Raw genomic sequence first — 21,709 nt, forward strand, 5'->3', positions numbered from 1 at the left:
CATTCGTTTAGGCGTGAACTATACTGTAAAAAGAAAGCGAGACGCTGCCAACAGGACCTTTTATTTTGATGAAACGACTTTCTCCATCGGTACACTTACCGTGCCGTACAGGAAGTAGCTACTGTCGTCATCTCCGTTTAGCGGCTATGTTTTACGAGGTCTCTTTCTGAAGGTTTGTCATATTTCTTAGTGATTGTGAAATAAAAACGTATATTAATTAATAGTACCTTATATATGATTGCATGTGGAATACATTTAAAACTGATTTGAGGAAATAAACCGTATAACTAGCTAACTAGCCATTGCACTCACAGTTGCTAATCTGTTAGCATTCTTTACAGTCAGTATTAGCCTGTTAGCTAGCTAGATTCTTGCAAACGTTATACTAGGTAGTAAAATATAGCTAAGACGCAACTGCCGCTATTTAGGAAGCTAAAGTACATACGCATGCCAAGTTTTTGATGGCCACTTCGCAAGTTTAGGCGCACATAATTCACACATCAAAAACTGGATAGCTAGCAAGTTAGCTAGCGGGACATTCTGGCCTTCATTGAATTGGCATTTACAAATCTAAATTTATTCGCCAACTTGAGCAATTGTAAGAAATCAACATCAATTATTTGTAGTTAGATACCAGGTAGTAGTTAGCTTCAGTAACGTTAGCAAAATTTAACTTCACAAGTTGGTGACACAGTGACAAAACCCTAGTGTTGTTAAGGGGAGATTATCAGTCTTGTCATCAAAGCTAAATGTCTCTCTTTCGCCATTCATAGAGTACATAGTCAGCTGACGAATTATGTTGTTCAAACGAAATTTACAATTTTCATCGGCCTTCTGGCCTAAAACAGCTGTCACACTTTTGTTGCAGAAGCAGCAATGATGTCTGGCACCGGGGGAGGGAAGCGAGCCTCAGGTGGGGACAGCCCCCCTGGTCCACCTGAGAAGAAGATTAAAAAAGAGGAGAAGACCACCACCACTCTCATTGAGCCTATACGCATTGGGGGAGTTTCCTCTACGGTTTGTCACTCTATTTTTGTCCTCCACAACTAGGTCTTGGCCTCCACATCTTGGTCTTGTCTATAATGAAGTTCATTATCCCTCCTATATTGTTATCTTCTTCATTATCGTGTATTTGACATCGGCAGGAGGAAATGGACATGAAAGTGATCCAGTTTAAGAATAAGAAGCTGAGTGAGCGTCTGGAGCAGAGGCAGACCATGGAGGACGAGCTGCGAGAGAAGATCGAGAAGCTGGAAAAGCGACAAGCCACTGATGATACCACACTGCTCATTGTGAATCGTTACTGGTCCCAGGTATGTACATTCCACAATCGTTTGCTGCCATGAAGGATCATAGACATATACTTAACCTAAAATGTAACCCCACACATACTCAATTACTCTCTTTATTTAACTTCCAGTTGGAAGAAAATGTTCACGTCCTGCGCCTACGCATTGACCCCACGGTGGTCCCAGCACCACCTGCTACGCCTGCCCCTACCCCAATAGAAGAGGATGGTATGATGATCCCACCACCCCCTCCTCCAGCACCAGAAAACGAGGAGCAACAGCCTCCCCCACCTGATGTTATGGAGAAAGCTCCTGAACCACAGCAGGACTCGGCAACAGGTAAAGATGCTCTCTCTCAACCTTTATCTATGCATATCTAGCCTCTGATCCGCAGTAATGATACCTCCAAGTCCATTGCGTTGCCACCTGTAATAACTGGTGTGAGGTATGGAAACATAACAAAGCAGTAAACCTTTCTAGCACTTACACCACATGTTTATATTGTCAACCACATCCTAAATCCTCCCATCCTAACTGTTTACCTATCACCATGGTGTGTAGCACCGCCACCCTCTACTTCCCTTAGTGAGAGTGCCAAGGCCTTCCTCTCCATTCTGGACAACAGCAGTGAGGAGGAGCTCAGCCTTCAGCTGCAGGACAGGATGCAGTTTAGCAAAGAGGCTGCTGCTTGCATGGTCTGCGTCTTCGACAGGCTGCACAGCCGCATCGATGGCTTATGCACCCAGATCCAGTCCGCAGGTAACTATTCAGACTCACTAATCATGACTAGGGACAAGAGTTTTTCACTTTGTTGTTGTAGAAGCATGCGGGTTCTAAATGTGGCATAATCATGTAGAGGAGTTCCCTACTATGATATTCACTCTGGTCTTGTGTTAAATTCCTGTAAGTCACATTGGATCATAGCATCTGCTACATGGCATATACACTACCGGTCAAAAGTTTTAGAACACCTACTCATTCAAGGATTTTTCTTTATTTCTACTATTTTCTACATTGTAGAATAATAGTGAATACATCAAAACTATGAAATAACACATGGAGTCATGTAGTAACCAAAAAAGTGTTAAACAAATCAAAATATTTTATTTTTGAGATTCTTCAAATAGCCACCCTTTGCCTTGATGACAGCTTTGCACACTCTTGGAATGATCTCAACCAGCTTCATGAGGTACTCACCTGGAATGCATTTCAATTAACAGGTGTGCCTTCTTAAAAGTTAATTTGTGGAATTTCTTTCCTCCTTAATGTGTTTGAGCCAATCCGCTATGTTGTGACAAGGTATACAGAAGATAGCCCTATTTGGTAAAAAACCAAGTCCATATTATGGCAAGAACAGCTCAAATAAGCAAAGAGAAACGACAGTCCATCATTACTTTAAGAAATGAAGGTCAGTCAACATGGAACATTTCAAGAACTTTGAACGTTTCTTAAAGTGTTGTCGCAAAAACCATCGAGCGCTATGATGAAACTGGCTCTCATGAGGACCGCCACAGAAATGGAAGACCCAGAGTTACCTCTGCTGCATAGGATAAGTTAATTAGAGTTACCAGCCTCAGAAATTGCAGCCCAAATAAATGCTTCACAGAGTTCAAGTAACAGACACATCTCAACATCAACTGTTCAGAGGAGACTGTGTGAATCAGGCCTTCATGGTAGAATTGCTGCAAAGAAACCACTACTAAAGGACACCAATAAGAAGAAGACTTGCTTGGGCCAAGAAACACGAGCAATGGACATTAGACCGATGGAAATTTGTCCTTTGGTCTGGAGTCCAAATTTGAGATTTTTGGTTCTAACCGCCGTGTCTTTGTGAGACGCGATGTGGTTGAACGGATGATCTCCGCTTGTGTATTTCCCACCGTGAAGCACAGAGGAGGAGGTGTTATGGTGTGGGGGTGCTTTGCTGGTGACACTGTCTGTGATTTATTTAGAATTCAAGGCACACTTAACCAGCATGGCTACCACAGCATTCTGCAGCGATACGCCATCCCATCTGGTTTGGGCTTAGTGGGACTATCATTTGTTTTTCAACAGAACAATGACCCAACACACCTCCAGGCTGTGTAAGGGCTATTTTACCAAGAAGGAGAGTGATGGAGTGCTGCATCAGATGACCTGGCCTCCACAATCCCCCGACCTCAACCAAATTGAGATGGTTTGGGTTGTCGGACCGCAGAGTGAAGGAAAAACAGCCAACAAGTGCTCAGCATATGTGGGAACTCCTTCAAGACTGTTGGAAAAGGATTCCAGGTGATGATGGTTGAGAGAATGCCAAGAATGTGCAAAGCTGTCATCAAGGCAAAGGGTGGCTATTTGAAGAATCTCAAATAAATATATTTTGATTTGTTTAACACTTATTTGGTTACTACATGATTCCATATGTGTTATTTCATAGTTTTGATGTCTTCACTATTATTCTACAATGTAGAAAATAGTAAAAATAAACAAAAACCCTTGAATGAGTAGGTGTTCTAGAACTTTTGACCAGTAGTGTATTATCACTAGTTGAGTAACCCTAGTAACAGTGTTGTCTTTGTCAGTGTGTGAGGACGACAGCCAGGAAGAGCTGCTCCGTCTGAATCGTACTCTGCTGGAGGAGAATAGCAGACTGCAAGACCTGGCTTCCTCCCTGCAGAGCAGACACCACAAGATGTCTATGGAGGTACTTTGCCTCACCCTGTAATGTATAGTGTGTGTGGGGATTGGGAATGCCCACATCTCCATGGTGTCTTCTCTCAGGCTTTTGTATCCTCTTCAATATGAATGTCTGCCATTTCTCATCGGTGGTAATACATGGCGATTGTGTAAACTCATCCAGACAATTCCATAATCAAATGTGCTCTCATCTGTACTTCTCTTAATCAGTACAATGAGCTTGTGGATAAGGTGACGAGCTCAGAGACCAAGGTGTCTGAGATGGAGACTGCTGTGGAGGATCTGCAGTGGGACATCGAGAAGCTCCGTAAGAGGGAACAGAAGCTCAACAAGCATCTAGCTGAGGCACTGGAACAGGTTTGTTTTAATCTGTGGCCGTGTATAGTCCTGTATCTCATCATTGCTGATGTCACTCTCAATTATTCATCGAATTGTTAGCGATAAGGCTGAAGCACCAGAGCATGCCAGCCATTGAATCGCAGCTGTGTGTGTTGTGTGTTTATCTATGTCCAGCTTTATGTACATGAGTAAAATAATGTTTTGTTTTCAAGACTGTAACCACATCTATATAACTATTGTAATATTTCTGGGTTAGTGTCTGTACTAATATATGGGCCAAGTTCGCTAAACACCTCCTTTATGATTGTTCTGTCCAGTTGAACTCGGGCTACTACACCACTGGCAGCTCAGGGGGGCTACCCGGAGGCCAGATCACCCTCAATATACAGAAGGTGAGTGCAGACTTGTCACTCTATTGTCCAACCATATTCTTGAGCTTCCCTTCCATCTTGTTTTGATACATTGTTGTATTCCAACCCTGTCATATGGAGTTAAATTGGTGCCAAAAGTGACGATAATTTAACTTCATACATTATAATGTCCATTAGTTTGAGAGCCTGAATGCAGAGTTGGAGCAGAATCAGGAGCTGGCCAACAACCGCATGGCGGAACTGGAGAAACTCCAGCAGGAGCTCCAGGAGGCTGTGAGGGAGAGTGAGAAGCTTAAGGTACAGCAGCAGTCCTCTCTGAGGGAATACAAGACTAAACTCACAACAATACTCTGTGCATTCTATTATCTGTCTGCTTAACAACGGATATGCTCACTGTTTAGACAGTCATGATGAGTCAGATGTCATGTCAAGGCAGGCAATAATTGTAGAATGTATAAACACAATAACTTGTTTGTCATATTATGATCATTGAATCTATACTCCGTATGTAATATCATGCCGTGTATTTACTTTTCTGTTTGCTCTAGCCCAAATGAATTGCATTCATATCGTTTTTCACCAAGACATCTTCCAGTGTATGGGGGGTTAACTCACTCACCCACTTAACTCCCTTTCAGTTGGACCTGAAAAATATTCCAGAGGAAGTGGTGAAGGAGACCGCGGACTACAAGTGCCTGCAGTCCCAGTTCTCACTGCTCTACAACGAGTCTCTGGGGGTGAAGACCCAGCTGGACGAGGCCCGTGCCCTGCTCCTCACCGCCAAGAACGCCCACCTCAGACAGATAGAGCATATGGAGGTCAGAAGCACTGATTTAGCAGATAGGTTTTACTTGCAGTCATTGTGATCATGGTTGTTTTACCTCCCTTTGGTTGTCGCTTTGGATAAGAGAATCTGACAAATAACTTAAGTGTAGGAGGGAGCTTGATTGAGCCTGTCTGGGGTATCAGATGGATGGGATTTGAACTTTTAGGACTATTCCATTGGTTCCATTGTGTCAGGCAAGCTCAATCAAGCGCAGCTAATGTATTTGAAAGACCTAATATTACTTGAACCCGGGTCTGGCACGTATATCATGAATACAATAGGAATATGTGGTTAGAAAGGTAATGCTATGGCGACAGTGCCTTGTGTTTGGGCAAAACATTACCAATTTGGCGTAAGCAGAAACAGACAGGCTCTTTAGACGCTTGGAAAGTGGATTACGTCACAATCGGTAAAGAATGGCCAACATTAGTAGTCAGGATATCAGATTGGTGTGATCTCGCTGTTTGACTGCCGTCAACAGAAGTTGGTGTTGTAATCTTTTCAGAGTGACGAGCTGTCACTACAGAAGAAGCTCCGCACAGAGGTCATCCAGCTGGAAGACACGCTGGCCCAGGTGCGCAAGGAGTATGAAATGCTGCGCATCGAGTTTGAGCAGAACCTGGCGGCCAACGAGCAAGCAGGTAACGTCTCATCTCCACAACACCTCCCACTCCCTAGGCTTGTTTCTATCACTAAAGCAAATGTTTCTCAGTGAGACTTTTGAATGGACGATTGTCAGTGATGTCAATCTTATGTGCTTAGTAATATATGCATGTCTTTATTTGTTCATTTTAAAATGTTCTGTAACCAAGGATGTTGACTGTGTGTTTGGGAGGAATGTATCCTATCCTGTTATCACTATCCATATTGCTCTCAAGTTTGGCGAGACTTCACAAGTTTAGCGCACGCAGACAATAGTCAGGGAAAACCATGCGACGGCTCTGACTGAAACCACATGGTCATCATCTTATCGACACCTCTGTCCCTTTGCCCTTTCCCTTAGGCCCAATCAACAGAGAGATGCGCCACCTCATCAGCAGCCTCCAGAACCACAACCACCAGCTGAAAGGTGACGTGCAGCGCTACAAGCGGAAGCTCAGAGAAACACAGATGGAGATTAACAAGGTAGGCAGCCGATCCTGCACGTGAGACCAATAGACTTTCTTCTCTACGAATATTTAATCAATATGCATAGCTCATAGATAGAGCCAGGAGTTTTTTCTAACCATATGACCTGACCAGGTCAGGATAAACTCTGGACCCTTATTATAGGTTAACTACAGCCTGGAGTTTGCCCTGGTGAGGTGGTTAGGTCACATGGTTCAACAAAACCTGAGATGCACAATATCTGGTTAATAGATAAGGATAAACGTGACACTTGAATCACGATATTTGGTACGAAAATGTGATAAACGCGATTGATGTCCCAAAACCATTTTCTATCCCTGTCCCTTTGTCAGTTGCGGTGCCAGAGTGGTGACACTGGGCTTCTGTCGTTGGAGGAGCCGGTGAGCGACAGCCTGGAGGTGAAGAAAGAAGAGGAGGAAGACCAAGAGGAGGAGGAGGAGAGGAGGAGGGAGCTGGAGAGACAGCGGGCCCGGGAGAGAGAGAGGGAGGTCGAGAGGGAACGGGAGAGGGAACGAGAAAGGGAGCGACAGCGCAGCGAGGAGTTGAAGAGGAAAGATTCGGACACTCTGAAGATGCTGAGGGCGGAACTTAAGTATGTTTAGTTTTTGGTCACAGAACACACAACTCGTATTTTATATAGAATAAAGGGTACTGTCATATAGTAGAGTAGATGACTCATTGTCTTACTCTGGAGTTAGATAGTGCTAACTCTTCTGTTTATTCTCCTTTCCCCTCAGGAAAGCCCAGGAGTCTCAGAAGGAGATGAAGCTACTTTTGGACATGTACAAATCAGCTCCCAAAGAGCAGCGAGACAAAGTGCAGCTTATGGCAGCAGAGCGCAAGTCTAAAGCCGAGGTTTGTCCAGCTATGCTCTGACTTCTTTCTTCAAATTCCAACCTGTACTGTAGGTTATCAATGAAAATCAATTCATGAGGTACTTAAATTGTTATCTGAATCTACCCCCACTACAAACTGAAGTAGTGCCTATGAGTCTCAGTCCGTGTGTTATACCTAAATCCCCCCCTCTGTGTCCCAGGTGGATGAGTTGCGGGTGCGGGTTCGAGAGCTGGAGGAGAGGGAGAGGAAGGAGAGCAAGAAGCTGGCTGATGAAGACGCTCTCAGGAAGATCCGCGTGGCAGAGGAGACGATCGACCACCTACAGAAGAAGCTCACTGCCACCAAACAGGTACTGTATATCCACTACACATTCAAACCGTTTGCAGAGGTGCTGAATATGTTAAATATCACAATTGCAGTGGGTTTGCCTTGGCTTTGCCATTTCTTTGTTTCATTTGACCAGGGATTTCAATGGAATAAGTGAGGTATCGCAATTTTATTTATATTTATTTATTTATTTCACCTTTATTTAACCAGGTAAGCCAGTTGAGAACAAGTTATCATTTACAACTGCGACCTGGCCAAGATAAAGCAAAGCAGTGCGATTAAAAACAACAACACAGAGTTACATATGGGGTAAAACAAAACAAGTCAAAAATACCACAGAAAATATATATATATACAGTGTGTGCAAATGTAGTAAGTTATGGAGGTAAGGCAATAAATAGGCCATAGTGCAAAATAATTACAATTAGTATTAACACCCGGGACCACCCATACACAAAAATGTATGCACGCATGACTGTAAGTCGCTTTGGATAAAAGCGTCTGCTAAATGGCATATTATTTATTTATTTATTATTTAACACTGGAATGATAGATAGAAAATAAATAACAATATAGGGATGAGGTAGTTGAGTGGGCTAATTACAGATGGGCTGAGTACAGGTGCAGTGATCGGTAAGGTGCTCTGACAACTGATGCTTAAAGTGAGGGAGATGAGAGTCTCCAGCTTCAGAGATTTTTGCAGTTTGTTCCAGTCATTGGCAGCAGAGAACTGGAAGGAATGGCGGCCAAAGGAGGTGTTGGCTTTGGGGATGACCAGTGAGAAATACCTGCTGGAGCGCATACTACGGGTGGGTGTTGCTATGGTGACCAATGAGCTAAGATAAGGGAGGGGTTCAAATTGTTAGGGTTATGTTTCAGTGGCCTCCCGAGTGGCGCAACGGTCTAAGGCACTGCATCGGAGTGCTAGAGGTGTCACTACAGATCCGGGTTCGATCCCGAGCTGTGTCGCAGCCGGCCGTTACCGGGAAACCCATTTGGCCCAGCGTCGTCCGTGTTAGGGGAGAGTTTGGCCGGCTGGGATGTCCTTGTCCCATCGTGCTCTAGCGACTCCTTGTGGCGGGCCGGGCGCATGCACGCTGACTTGGGTCGCCAGCTGTACGGTGTTTCCTCCGACACATTGGTGCGGCTGGCTTCCGGGTTAAGCGAGCAGTGTGTCTCTCGACCTTCGCCTCTCCCGAGTCCGTACGGGAGTTGCAGCGATGGGACAAGACTGTAACTACCAATTGGATATGATGAAATTGGGGAGAAAAAGGGGTAAAAAAGTACCAACAATAAATACTCATCAGTTACTGAGTATACCAAACATTAAGGACACCTTCCTAATATTGAGTTGCATCTGTGCCCAGTGTGATTAGCCTACCTTTTAAAAACTAATATGATAGGCATATCAAGGCTATAGTTTTTTCATGTTGATCATCTAGGTAAGCGCATTTGCGCTTCCATTAGGCTACTTTCAGACTGTAAGTGACGGGATTTCACTATAGTATAGCCTGCCTTATGCTAAATCAGAAAAAAACTGTGGCTGATTTGGTGGGAAAGAAAAGCACGTCTTCGCCTGTTTGGCAGTTCTTCGGTTTTAGGCCGAATGATAAAGGTGAGCCAGCAGACCTGAATATGCAAAAAGATTATTAGGGCAAAGTATGGTCAGACTACAAACCTCCGTCAACATTTCCAAGTCCATCGTCCTGCTGAGTTCGATACTCTGGGGCAGAAAAGGTGAACATGCTGGTGTTCCTTGCCAGTAACCTTTAGGTCGTTTGCACTCTGGAGCAGGTTCTCATCAAGGATTTGCCTATATTTGGCTCCATTCATTGTATCCTCTATCCTTACCAGTCTCCCAGTCCCTGCCACAGAAAAGCATCCCCAAAGCATGATGCTGCCACCACCATGCTTCACTGTAAGGATGGTGTTAGATGGGTGATGAGCTGTACCTGGTTTTCCCCAGATATTGCATTTTGCGTTCAGGCCAAATAGTTACATTTTTGTCTCGTCAGACCACAGAATCTTTTGCCTTATGATCTCAGTCTTACACATGCCTTTTTGCTAACTCCAGGCGTGCTGTCATGTGCCTTTTTCTCAGGAGTGGCTTACTCTCCCATAAAGCCCAGATTGGTGAAGTGCTGTAGAGACTTTTGTCCTTCTAGCAGGTTCTCCCATCTCAGCCAAGGAACTCTGTAGTTCTGTCAGAGTGATCATTGGGTTCTTGGTCACCTCCCTGACCAAGGTCCTTCTTGGCCAGTTGCTCAGTTTGGTCGGACGGCCAGCTCTAGGCAGAGTCTGGGTAGTTCCATATTTTTTCAATTTCCCAATGATGGAGACCACTGTGCTCTTGGAAACTTTCAACACTCTAGAAATTGTTTTATACCCTTTATATGCCTCATCACAATTCTATCTCGGATATCTAGGGACAGTTCCTTGGACTTCATAGGATAGTTTCTGCTCTGACATGAACTGTCAACTGTTGGACCTTATATATACAGGTGTGTTTCTTTCTAAATCACGTCCAAATAATTGAATTGGCCACAGGTGGACTCCAATCAAGTTGTAGTGACATCTCAAGGATGATCAAAGGAAATTGGATGCACCTGAGATCAATTTGGAGTGTCATAGCAAAGCGGTGTAAATACTTACGTAAATGATAGATTTCTGTATTTAATTTTCAATACATCTGCAAAAGTTTCTACAAACATGTTTTCACTTTGTCATTATGGGGTATTCTGTGTAGATGGGTGAGAGAAAAAAATCTGTTTAATCCATTTTAAATTCAGGCTGTATCAACAAAATGTGGAATAAGTCAAGGGGTATGAATACTTTGAAGGCACTGTATATTTAGGATTTGTACCGTTCGATAGGCAAAAGGCATATCCTAATAGGTCTATTTGTTTTTAGCATAAGCCAAAAAATGTTTTTAGTTGATTGTGTATTTATGATTTTTACAGTTTGATGGCAAAAACCATGAGGATAATAGGCCTGTTTGTTTTTAGCTTAAGCCAATGTTCATTCAAGTGTTAGAAATGTTATAGGCTAAATAGTATATTTTTTTTTTTATCTGAGTGTTGACTTTTATATACAGTGAGGGAAAAAAGTATTTGATCCCCTGCTGATTTTGTACGTTTGCCCACTGACAAAGACATGATCAGTCTAATTTTAATGGTAGGTTTATTTGAACAGTGAGACAGAATAACAACAAAAAATCCCCGGGACCACCCATACACAACAATGTATGCACACATGACTGTAAGTCGCTTTGGATAAAAGCGTCTGCTAAATGGCATATTATTATTATTATTATTATTAAATCCAGAAAAACGCATGTCAAAAATGTTATAAATTGATTTGCATTTTAATGAGGGAAATAAGTATTTGACCCCTCTGCAAAACATGACTTAGTACTTGGTGGCAAAACCCTTGTTGGCAATCACAGAGGTCAGACGTTTCTTGTATTTGGCCACCAGGTTTGCACACATCTCAGGAGGGATTTTGTTCCACTCCTCTTTGCAGATCTTCTCCAAGTCATTAAGGTTTCGAGGCTGATGTTTGGCAACTCGAACCTTCAGCTCCCTCCACAGATTTTCTATGGGATTAAGGTCTGGAGACTGGCTAGGCCACTCCAGGACCTTAATGTGCTTTTTCTTGAGCCACTCCTTTGTTGCCTTGGCCGTGTGTTTTGGGTCATTGTCATGCTGGAATACCCATCCACTACCCATTTTCAATACCCTGGCTGAGGGAAGGAGGTTCTCACCCAAGATTCGACGGTACATGGCCCCGTCCATCGTCCCTTTGATGCGGTGAAGTTGTCCTGTCCCCTGAGAAGAAAAACACCCCCAAAGCATAATGTTTCCACCTCCATGTTTGACAGTGTGGATGGTGTTCTTGGGGTCATAGGCAGTATTCCTTCTCCAAACACGGCGAGTTGAGTTGATGCCAAAGAGCTTGATTTTGGTCTCATCTGACCACAACACTTTCACCCAGTTCTCCTCTGAATCATTCAGATGTTCATTGGCAAACTTCAGACGGCCCTGTATATGTGCTTTCTTGAGCAGGGGGACCTTGCGGGCGCTGCAGGATTTCAGTCCTTCACGGCGTAGTGTGTTACCAATTGTTTTCTTGGTGACTATGGTCCCAGCTGCCTTGAGATCATTGACAAGATCCTCCCGTGTAGTTCTGGGCTGATTCCTCACCGTTCTCATGATCATTGCAACTCCACGAGGTGAGATCTTGCATGGAGCCCCAGGCCGAGGGAGATTGACAGTTCTTTTGTGTTTCTTCCATTTGCGAATAATCGCAAAAACTGTTGTCACCTTCTCACCAAGCTGCTTGGTGATGGTCTTGTAGCCCATTCCAGCCTTGTGTATGTCTACAATCTTGTCCCTGACATCCTTGGAGAGCTCTTTGGTCTTGGCCATGGTGGAGAGTTTGGAATCTGATTGATTGATTGCTTCTGTGGACAGGTGTCTTTTATACAGGTAACAAGCTGAGATTAGGAGCACTCCCTTTAAGAGTGTGCTCCTAATCTCAGCTCGTTACCTGTATAAAAGACACCTGGGAGCCAGAAATCTTTCTGATTGAGAGGGGGTCAAATACTTATTTCCCTCATTAAAATGCAAATCAATTTATAACATTTTTGACATGCATTTTTCTGGATTTTGTTGTTGTTATTCTGTCTCTCACTGTTCAAATAAACCTACCATTAAAATTATAGTGATCATTTCTTTGTCAGTGGGCAAACGTACAAAATCAGCAGGGGATCAAATACTTTTTTCCCTCACTGTAGGTTCATTTGATGGTTGATCATGAAAGAGTAGGCTATGTCTAGGCCAACAAGTCACATTCAAATCGAATGGGGATTGGGGAGAAAAGGGAAATTTTAAGATTTTAAAACAATAAGCCAGACAACGGATTGTCAGCTGCAAAAGGCCCATGATCATCCGACATTGGAAAGGGGGGAAAAAAACGTTAGACCCTATCTGACAATTTGCACTGCTTTGGTGCTCTCCGCTCTTTCTACAATCTACGTTGTTCTCTTGCATTATGTTAATAGTCTAACTACCATATATGTATTGAAATGTATTAAGCTATGGGGAATAGGCCAATTGGCATGTCACCCTGCTGTGCGCTCACTGCACTGCACCGTTGTGCACTGCCAGACTCCAGTCAAATTAAAATATGCTAAACCATCATTTGTGACATCACGATGTCGTCATCATCGACGATGGCTGTCAAACATCGTCGATAGAAGATACAATCGTAAAATGTTAATTACATTAGATGAAGTGTCATAGTGAAGTCCGTTGATACATATTACACTGAACAAAAATATAAATGCAACATGTAAAGTGTTGGTCCCATGTTTCATGAGCTGAAATAAAATATCCTAGAAATGTTCCATACACACAAAAAGCTGTTTCTCTGAAATGTTGTGCAGAAATTTGTTTACATCACTGTTAGTGAGCATTTCTCCTTTGCCAAGATAATCCATCCACCTGACAGGTGTGTCAAATCAAGATGCTGATTAAACAGCATGATCATTACATAGGTGCACCTTGTGCTGGGGACAATAAAAGGCAGTTATGTCACACAACACAATGCCACAGATGTCTCAAGTTGAGGGAGCGTGCAATTGACATGCTGACTGCAGGAATGTCCACCAGAGCTGTTGCCAGATAACTTAATGTTCATTTCTCTGCCATAAACCGCCTCCAACGTCGTTTTAGAGAATTTGGCAGTACGTCCAATCGGCCTCACAACTGCAGACCACGTGTAACCACGCCAGCCCAGGACCTCCACATCCGGCTTCTTCACCTGCGGGATCATCTGAGACCAGCCACCCGGACAGCTGATGAATCTGTGGGTTTGCACAACCAAATAATTTCTGCACAAATTGTCAGAAACCGCCTCAGGGAAGCTCATCTGCGTGCTCGGCATCCTTTGGGCTGACTGCAGTTCAGAGTCGTAACCGACTTCAGTGGGCAAATGCTCACCTTCGATGGCCACTGGCACGCTGCAGAAGTGTGCTCTTCACGGATGAATCCCGGTTTCAACTGTACCGGGCAGATGACAGTATGGCGTTGTGTGGGCGAATGGTTTGCTGATGTCAATGTTAAGAGTGCCCCATGATGGCGGTGGGGTTATGGTATGGGCAGGAATAAGCTACAGACAATGAACACTATGCTATTTTATTGATGGCAGTTTGAATGCACAGAGAAACCGTGACGAGATCCTGAGGCCCATTGTCGTGCCATTCATCCGCCGCCATCACCTCATGTTTCAGCATGATAATGCACGGCCCCATGTTGCAAAAATATGTACACAATTCCTGGAAGCTGAAAATGTCCCAGCTCTTCCACGGCCTGCATACTCACCAGACATGTCACCCATTGAGCATGTTTGGGATGCTCTCGATCGACGTGTACAACAGCGTGTTCCAGTTCCCGCCAATATCCAGCAACTTCGCACAGCCATTGACGAGGAGTGGGACAACATTCCACAGGCCACAATCAACAGCCTGATCAACCCTATGCGATTTGCATGAGGCAAATCGTGGTCACACCAGATATTGACTGGTTTTCTGATCCACGCCCCTACCTTTTCTTAAAGGTGTCTGTTACCTACAGATGCATATCTGTATTCCCAGTCATGTGTAATCCATAGATTAGGGCCTAATGAATTTATTTCAATTGACTGATTTCCTTATATGAACTGTAACTCAGTCAAATCTTTGAAGTGGTTGCATGTTGCGTGTTTGCTTTGTCATCATTGGGTATTGTGTGTAGATTGAAGGGGAAAAAAACAATTTAACCTCTACCAGAGCATATGAGCGGAGTGGAGCGGTGAGAATCTCAGCTCCTCGCTCACGGAGCTGTTCACCCCTCCGCTCCCCCCGCTCAAAGCCACATCAGGCCAGTCCGCTCATTATCGCTCAGCGCTCAACGCAGTTTGCATCGCGCTCCACTCAAATCGCCCCCCGCTCACTCCAAAAAAGGAACAAAATCTGCATGTATTTCACTTTTACAATCATTTGACCAATTCGGCACATTTGGGCAGACTTGATACAAAATAGTCCAGTATTGCAATGCTTCACTGGATCAACCTGAATCTTTGCACACACTGCTTCCATCTAGTGGTCAAAATCTAAATTGTGCCTAAACTGCAATATGATATTGTGGCCTTTCTCTTGCATTTCAAAGATGATGGAACCAAAAAAATAATAGAAAGCGCATGTTTTTTTGTTTGTATTATCTTTTACCAGATCTAATGTGTTATATTCTCCTACATTAATTTCACATTTCCACAAACATCAGTGTTTCCTTTCAAATGGTATGAAGAATATGCACATCCTTGCTTCAGGTCCTGAGCTACAGGCAGTTAGATTTGGGTACGTCATTTTAGGCGAAAATTTGAGAGAGAAAAAAGGCTCCGACCCTTAAGAGGTTAATCCATTCTAGAATAAGGCTGTAACGAAATGTGGAAAAAGTCAAGGTGTCTGAAATATGTTCAGAATGCACTGTAAATAACACAGTGTGATCTAATTTGACCTAATGTGTTTATCTGGCATATTGTACCAAGTGTCTGTCTCTCTCTCTCTCAAGGAGATTTAACCTCAATGAAATTAAACTACATAACTAACAGTTAAATAAAAAAATGAAAACAACTCTATTCCAACCTCCTAACCCCCTGTACCTCTCCATTCTGTCCAGGAGGAAGAGGCCCTACTGAGTGAGATGGACGTGACGGGTCAGGCCTTTGAGGACATGCAGGAGCAGAACAGCCGGCTAATGCAGCAGCTGAGGGAGAAGGACGATGCCAACTTCAAGCTGATGTCGGAACGCATCAAGTCCAACCAGATCTACAAGCTGCTGAGGGAGGAGAAGGAGGAGCTGGCCGACCAGGTGCTCACCTTCAAGACCCAGGTGAGAGGGACTGTGGAGGATGGACTGTCGCATCGTGTTTGTGTTTATTTCCAGGGCAACTTGCAAAGCGGATTTAAAACGGGTGCACAACTCATTTGGCAAGGGAAACAGGGGAAACCATTTTTTTTTTTTTACAAAGAAAACCTTTACAAAAAATAGCATATCTCGGGCCGCATTGAAAACACTGGCTATTGAAATAAAATAAAAATAAACATTTGATAGTAGTCTGGATAATGCTTGTGTTTCTGAGCCAATGAGGAAGAGGTCTGATTGGTTCCCCTTGCTGTCTGTCACAGGTGGAAGCACAGCTATTGGTTGTACAGAAGCTGGAGGAGAAGGAGGGCATCCTCCAGAGCACACTGGCCACTCTGGAGAAAGAGTTAGGAGTCCGCACACAAGCACTAGAACTCAACAAGAGGAAGGTAGGAAAACAATACCTCTACTACTACTAAGATAGTTTTAAACTCTCCTTCTTCCACAGTTACCTTACCAATACTACTGCTTTTACTATTTATACTGTAATGCCACGGTTACAAAGGACAAATACTAGCAATTGTATTGCTGGTCACTCTTCTTGTAACGTTCTGTTGGGAGTATCTCTGAGTGTCTCTTGCCCCTCCATGTCCCCAGGCGGTGGAGGCAGCCCAGCTGGCTGAGGACCTGAAGGTGCAGCTGGAACACACCCAGTCCAAGCTGAGAGAGATCCAGGTGTCTGTGTCCGAGAACCGCACTGCCAGAGAGAGGGAGTTGGGCAACCTCAAAAGAGCACAGGTACACACAACTACTGACAAGTCTGTCCATTCTAGCCCTGATATGTTAATTTGTCAAACCCCTAAAAGTCTTCAGCGATTACAGTGGGAAAGAAAATTAGAGCGTGTGAATGTTAACTGTAGGTTTAATATGGTCGTGAAGAGGGCACGACAACGCCTATTCCCCCTCAGAAGACTGAAAAGATCCTAAAAAAGTTATACAGCTGCACCATCGAGAGCATCCTGACTGGTTGCATCACCGCCTGGTATGGCAACTGCTCGGCCTCTGACCGCAAGGCGCTACAGAGGGTAGTGCGTACGGCCCAGTACATCACTGGGGCCAAGCTTCCTGCCATCTAGGACCTCTATACCAGGCGGTGTCAGAAGAAGACCATAAAAGTTGAAGACCGACTCCAGCGGTACCAGAGCGCCAAGTCTAGGTCCAAAACGCTCCTTAACAGCTTCTACCCCCAAGCCATAAGACTGCTACACAGTCAATCAAATGGGTACCCGGACTGCTACTCGCTGTTTATTATCTATGCATAGTCACTTTACCCCTATCTACATGTACACTACCAGTCAGAAGTTTTAGAACACCTACTCATTCAAGAGTTTTTCTTAATTTTTTACTATTTTCAACATTGTAGAATAATAGTGAAGACATCAAAACAATGAAATAACACATGGAATCATGTAGTAACCAAAAAAGTTTCATTCCAGGTGACTACCTCATTAAGCTGGTTGAGAGAATGCCAAGTTTGATTCCATAAGTTTTAGAACACCTACTCATTCAAGGGTTTTTCTTTATTTTTACTATTTTCTACATTGTAGAATAATAGTGAAGACATCAAAACTATGAAATAACACATATGGAATCATGTACAGTCGTGGTCAAAAGTTTTGAGAATGACAAGTATTGGTATTAACAAAGTTTGCTGCTTCAGTGTTTTTAGATATTTTTGTCAGATGTTACTATGGTATACTGAAGTATAATTAAAAGCATTCCATAAGTGTCAAAGGTATTTGTTGACAATTATATTAAGTTTATGCAAAGAGTCAATATTTGCAGTCTTGACACTTCTTTTTCAAGTCCTCTGCAATCCGCCCTGGCATGCTGTCAATTCACTTCTGGGCCACATCCTGACTGATGGCAGCCCATTCTTGCATAATCAATGCTTGGAGTTTGTCAGAATTTGTGGGTTTTTGTTTGTCCACCCGCCTCTTGAGAATTGACCACAAGTTCTCAATGGGATTAAGGTCTGGGGAGTTTCCTGGCCATGGACCCAACATTTCGATGTTTTGTTTCCGGAGCCACTTAGTTATCACTTTTGCCTTATGGCAAGGTGCTCCATCATGCTGGAAAAGGCATTGTTCGTCACCAAACTGTTCTTGGATGGTTGGGAGAAGTTGCTCTTGGAGGATGTGTTGGTACCATTCTTTATTAATGGCTGTGTTCTTTAGGCAAAATTGTGAGTGAGCCCACTCCCTTGGCTGAGAAGCAACCCCACACATGAATGGTCTCAGGATGCTTTACTGTTGGCATGACACAGGACTGATGGTAGCGCTCACCTTGTCTTCTCCAGACAAGCTTTTTTCCGGATGCCCCAAACATTCGGAAAGGGGATTCATCAGAGAAAATGACTTTACCCCAGTCCTCAGCAGTCCTTGTACCTTTTGCAGAATATCAGTCTGTCCCTGATGTTTTTCCTGGAGAGAAGTGGCTTCCTCGCTGCCCTTCATGACACTAGGCCATCCTCCAAAAGTCTTCGCCTCACTGTGCGTGCAGATGCGCTCACACCTGCCTTCTGCCATTCCTGAGCAAGCTCTGCACTGGTGGTGCCCTGATCCCGCAGCTGAATCAACTTTAGGAGACGGTCCTGGCGCTTGCTGGACTTTCTTGGGAGCCCTGAAACCTTCTTCACAACAATTGAACCTCTCTCCTTGAAGTTCTTGATGATCCGATAAATGGTTGATTTAGGTGCAATCTTACTAGCAGCAATATCCTTGCCTGTGAAGCCCTTTTTGTGCAAAGCAATGATGATGGCACGTGTTTCCTTGCAGGTAACCATGGTTAACAGAGGAAGAACAATGATTTCAAGCACCACCCTCCTTTTAAAGCTTCCGGTCTGTTATTCTAACTCAATCAGCATGACAGAGTGATCTCCAGCCTTGTCCTCGTCAACACTCTCACCTGTGTTAACGAGAGAATCACTGACATGATGTCAGCTGGTCCTTTTGTGGCAGGGCTGAAATGCAGTGGAAATGTTTTTGGGGGATTAAGTTCATTTTCATGGCAAAGAGGGACTTTGCAATTAATTGCAATTCATCTGATCACTCTTCATAACATTCTGGAGTATATGCAAATTGCCATCATAAAAACTGAGGCAGCAGACTGTGAAAATTAATATTTGTGTCATTCTCAAAACTTTTGACCACAACTGTAGTAACCAAAAAAGTGTTAAACAAATATTTAATATTTGAGATTCTTCAAATAGCCACCCTTTGCCTTGATGACAGCTTTGCACACTCTTGGCATTCTCTCAACCAGCTTAATGAGGTAGTCACCCTTGGTTACTACATAATTCCATGTGTTATTTCATAGTTTTGATGTCTTCACTATTATTCTACAATGTAGAAAATAGTAAAAAATAAAGAAAAACCCTTGAATGAGTAGGTGTTCTAAAACTTTTGACCGGTAGTGTACATATTACCTCAACTACCTTGACTAACCTGTACCCCCACACATTGACTTGGTACTGGTACCCCCTGTATATAGCCTCATTATTGTTATTTTATTGTTACTCTTTTATTTGTTTTACTTTAGTTTATTTAGTAAATATTTTCTCAACTCTCATATTTCTAAACTGCATTGTTGGTTAAGGGCTTGTAAGTAAGCATTTCACGATAAGGTCTACACCTGTTGTATTGGTGCATGTGACAAATAACATTTGATTTGATTTCACTACTAAAGTAGTTGACTGTCTAACTTATAGGAGGACCTGTCCAGGCTACGACGAAAGCTGGAGAAGCAGAAGAAAGTGGAGGTGTACACTGATGCTGATGAGATCCTGCAGGAGGAGATTAACCAGTACAAGGTGAAAAAAGAAACTTGACCAATCTTGATGGAATAGCCTTACTTTTTGTTTTATCAATTGCATGAGGTGGTACATGTGAGAAGGTTCACATAGTGTGTCTTGTGGTACATTTTCTATCCAAATTGACCCTGCCATTTTCTCTCATCCACCCCTTCGCAGGCGAAGCTGCGTTGTCCGTGCTGCAACACCCGCGACAAGGAGACGGTGCTCACCAAGTGCTTCCACGTGTTCTGCTACGAGTGTCTGAAGACGCGCTACGACACCCGACAGAGGAAGTGCCCCAAGTGTAACTGTGCCTTCGGGGCCAACGACTTCCACCGCATCTACATCACCTAACTCCGTTACCATGGAGAGGAGGAATAGAAGAGAACAGTGAACAGAGCCAAAGGAGAGGGAGACAAATATAATAGTGAGGGTGTGGTTGGAGAGGTGTCGGGAGAGCTTAGTTTCTCAGTTTTAATGGCTCCTTTTGGAAAGACTTTCTTAAATTGCATCATTGCCGGTTGGTGCTAAGTGACCAAACAGAGAGTTGTGATTGATTGAGATGTACGGTAGGTAGTAATAAATACAGAAGTGCTCATGCACACATACCAAGGTATTACTACTTCTGTTTTTCTGTCCCATCTTAGTTTGTCAGATCTTGCCCATGCGGAATTCTTCACTTTTAACCGAGCCCATTTTTAAGCTGTTATTCACCTTTTAAAAGTGAACTGGGATGTTGTGGTGCTGTATGATTTGTATACAGACTTACCCAGAATCATCCTTTAGAACACCTGTATGTGCTTGTTTTGGATATTCTAAGAAAAGAAGCCCAATCTCAAGAACTGAGATTCCTTTACTGGACACATATTAGTTCAGACGTTGTGTACATTACGACTCCATTCAGTTGAAATTGAGTTTCTTTCATTATCGTAATGATCAGGTTATGCACCTGTGGAGAGATTTCACCGGATAATACTATTGTCAATACCTAGGAATCATTCGACATAAAGTTGGCAGTTAAGTTTGACTTAGAATCAGCACAAACAGGAGTGTTAAGGATAACATGTTATAACCAAGCCCGTTGCTAGCAGATCGAGCGCCTCAGTCACACACAACATCTGCAGGTTTTAGTGCTTCATTACTGATGACATTTCAGTGGAAGAGTCAGCTCACGAGTGTCATCTTAAGTGGGCCGTCCCATCCAGCTCTTTCAACACTACTTAAAGATTACTGGAACATTAAAGGGGCCATATGTAATATTTTTGCATTGTAATTTCAGAAAAGGTCCTTAATGTATCTACAGTAATAGTGGAAGGATAGTTTCACTATATTTATTCCCCCCCCAAAAAATTGGGCCCACACGAAATTCCATTCTAATGGTGCAGACTTCTTGACTGGGGCCATCAAAGGGCAAGAAATCACTCAGCCCCAGTCAATTTGACAACTAGAGACGGTCCGTTGTTGAATTGTTACATGTAGTACCTTTAAAGTCTCAAAACATATGTTACAACCATGTTCTGCCTTAATGGAATCTCTGAACCCCCTTTTCCTCAGTTCTGATGATGCTAGCTGTTTATTGAGAGCTTGGTGATGTGTTTGATGTTAGCTCCTGTGAGAACCAAAATCATAGCTGGCCTCAAAAAACCACAGTGAGACTCTTGTGATCTAAAGTAAATTGCAAAAAAACATAATACATCTGTTCAAAATAAGACCTCTATAATATTTTGTTGTAATGTTTGAGTTTTGAGACTCAGGATATTTGGATTGGTATTAATGAGTGGACAGTGTGGGCTCTGTGTTATGAACATACATGCCATAGACAAAGGAGCAGTTCTCATTTGGAACATAGTGATCATTTTGTATTTCACAGAGCGTAGAAGTTGTACGTTTTCCTAGTAAAAACATACACTTGTGCATCATGAGTTGACTGTTGAATACATTTACTCATCTTCGGGTTTTCTGACCTGAACCTTTTGGGAGGTGAACAATGGGATAACGTTTGATCTTGCAAAAAAATTAGGAGTGTCCACTTGTGCGCCTAACATTTGGTTGCCCAATACTGTATATAGGAGGCAGGGTTAACGTTAGCCGGTAATAGCCGGCTTCTGTTTTTTTTTTAAACAGTAAAGCCAATAAAATCAAATGTGCACAGTCCAATT

General features: G+C 43.2%; 1 protein-coding gene across 1 annotated transcript; it reads left to right on the plus strand.

The window, feature by feature from the left end:
• Positions 1 to 105: 105 nt before the first annotated feature.
• On the plus strand, positions 106 to 21,472 carry LOC311100947 (E3 ubiquitin-protein ligase BRE1B-like). Its single transcript, XM_084141923.1, has 20 exons — positions 106 to 172; positions 869 to 1,017; positions 1,146 to 1,313; positions 1,421 to 1,628; positions 1,851 to 2,048; positions 3,851 to 3,972; positions 4,176 to 4,322; positions 4,622 to 4,696; positions 4,853 to 4,972; positions 5,314 to 5,493; positions 6,007 to 6,142; positions 6,505 to 6,626; positions 6,962 to 7,221; positions 7,367 to 7,484; positions 7,666 to 7,815; positions 15,512 to 15,724; positions 16,021 to 16,146; positions 16,355 to 16,495; positions 19,467 to 19,568; positions 19,728 to 21,472. Exons 2-20 carry the CDS (start codon positions 877 to 879, stop codon positions 19,902 to 19,904), a joined length of 2,904 nt encoding a protein of 967 aa, XP_083998049.1. The 5' UTR covers positions 106 to 172; positions 869 to 876; the 3' UTR covers positions 19,905 to 21,472.
• The last annotated feature ends 237 nt before the right edge of the window (positions 21,473 to 21,709 follow it).

This window comes from Coregonus lavaretus (genome assembly GCF_964263955.1).
Source record: "Coregonus lavaretus genome assembly, chromosome: 25".
Classification (NCBI taxonomy): domain Eukaryota; kingdom Metazoa; phylum Chordata; class Actinopteri; order Salmoniformes; family Salmonidae; genus Coregonus; species Coregonus lavaretus.

What these genes read in the sequence shown, in the direction of transcription:
- LOC311100947 (XM_084141923.1), top strand. Translation starts at nt 877, where the DNA reads ATGATGTCTGGCACCGGGGGAGGGAAGCGAGCCTCAGGTGGGGACAGC. An exon ending in CACAGATGGAGATTAACAAG is followed by an intron (nt 6,627 to 6,961) that starts GTAGGCAGCCGA and finishes TCCCTTTGTCAG; the next exon opens with TTGCGGTGCCAGAGTGGTGA. An exon ending in TAGAACTCAACAAGAGGAAG is followed by an intron (nt 16,147 to 16,354) that starts GTAGGAAAACAA and finishes CCATGTCCCCAG; the next exon opens with GCGGTGGAGGCAGCCCAGCT.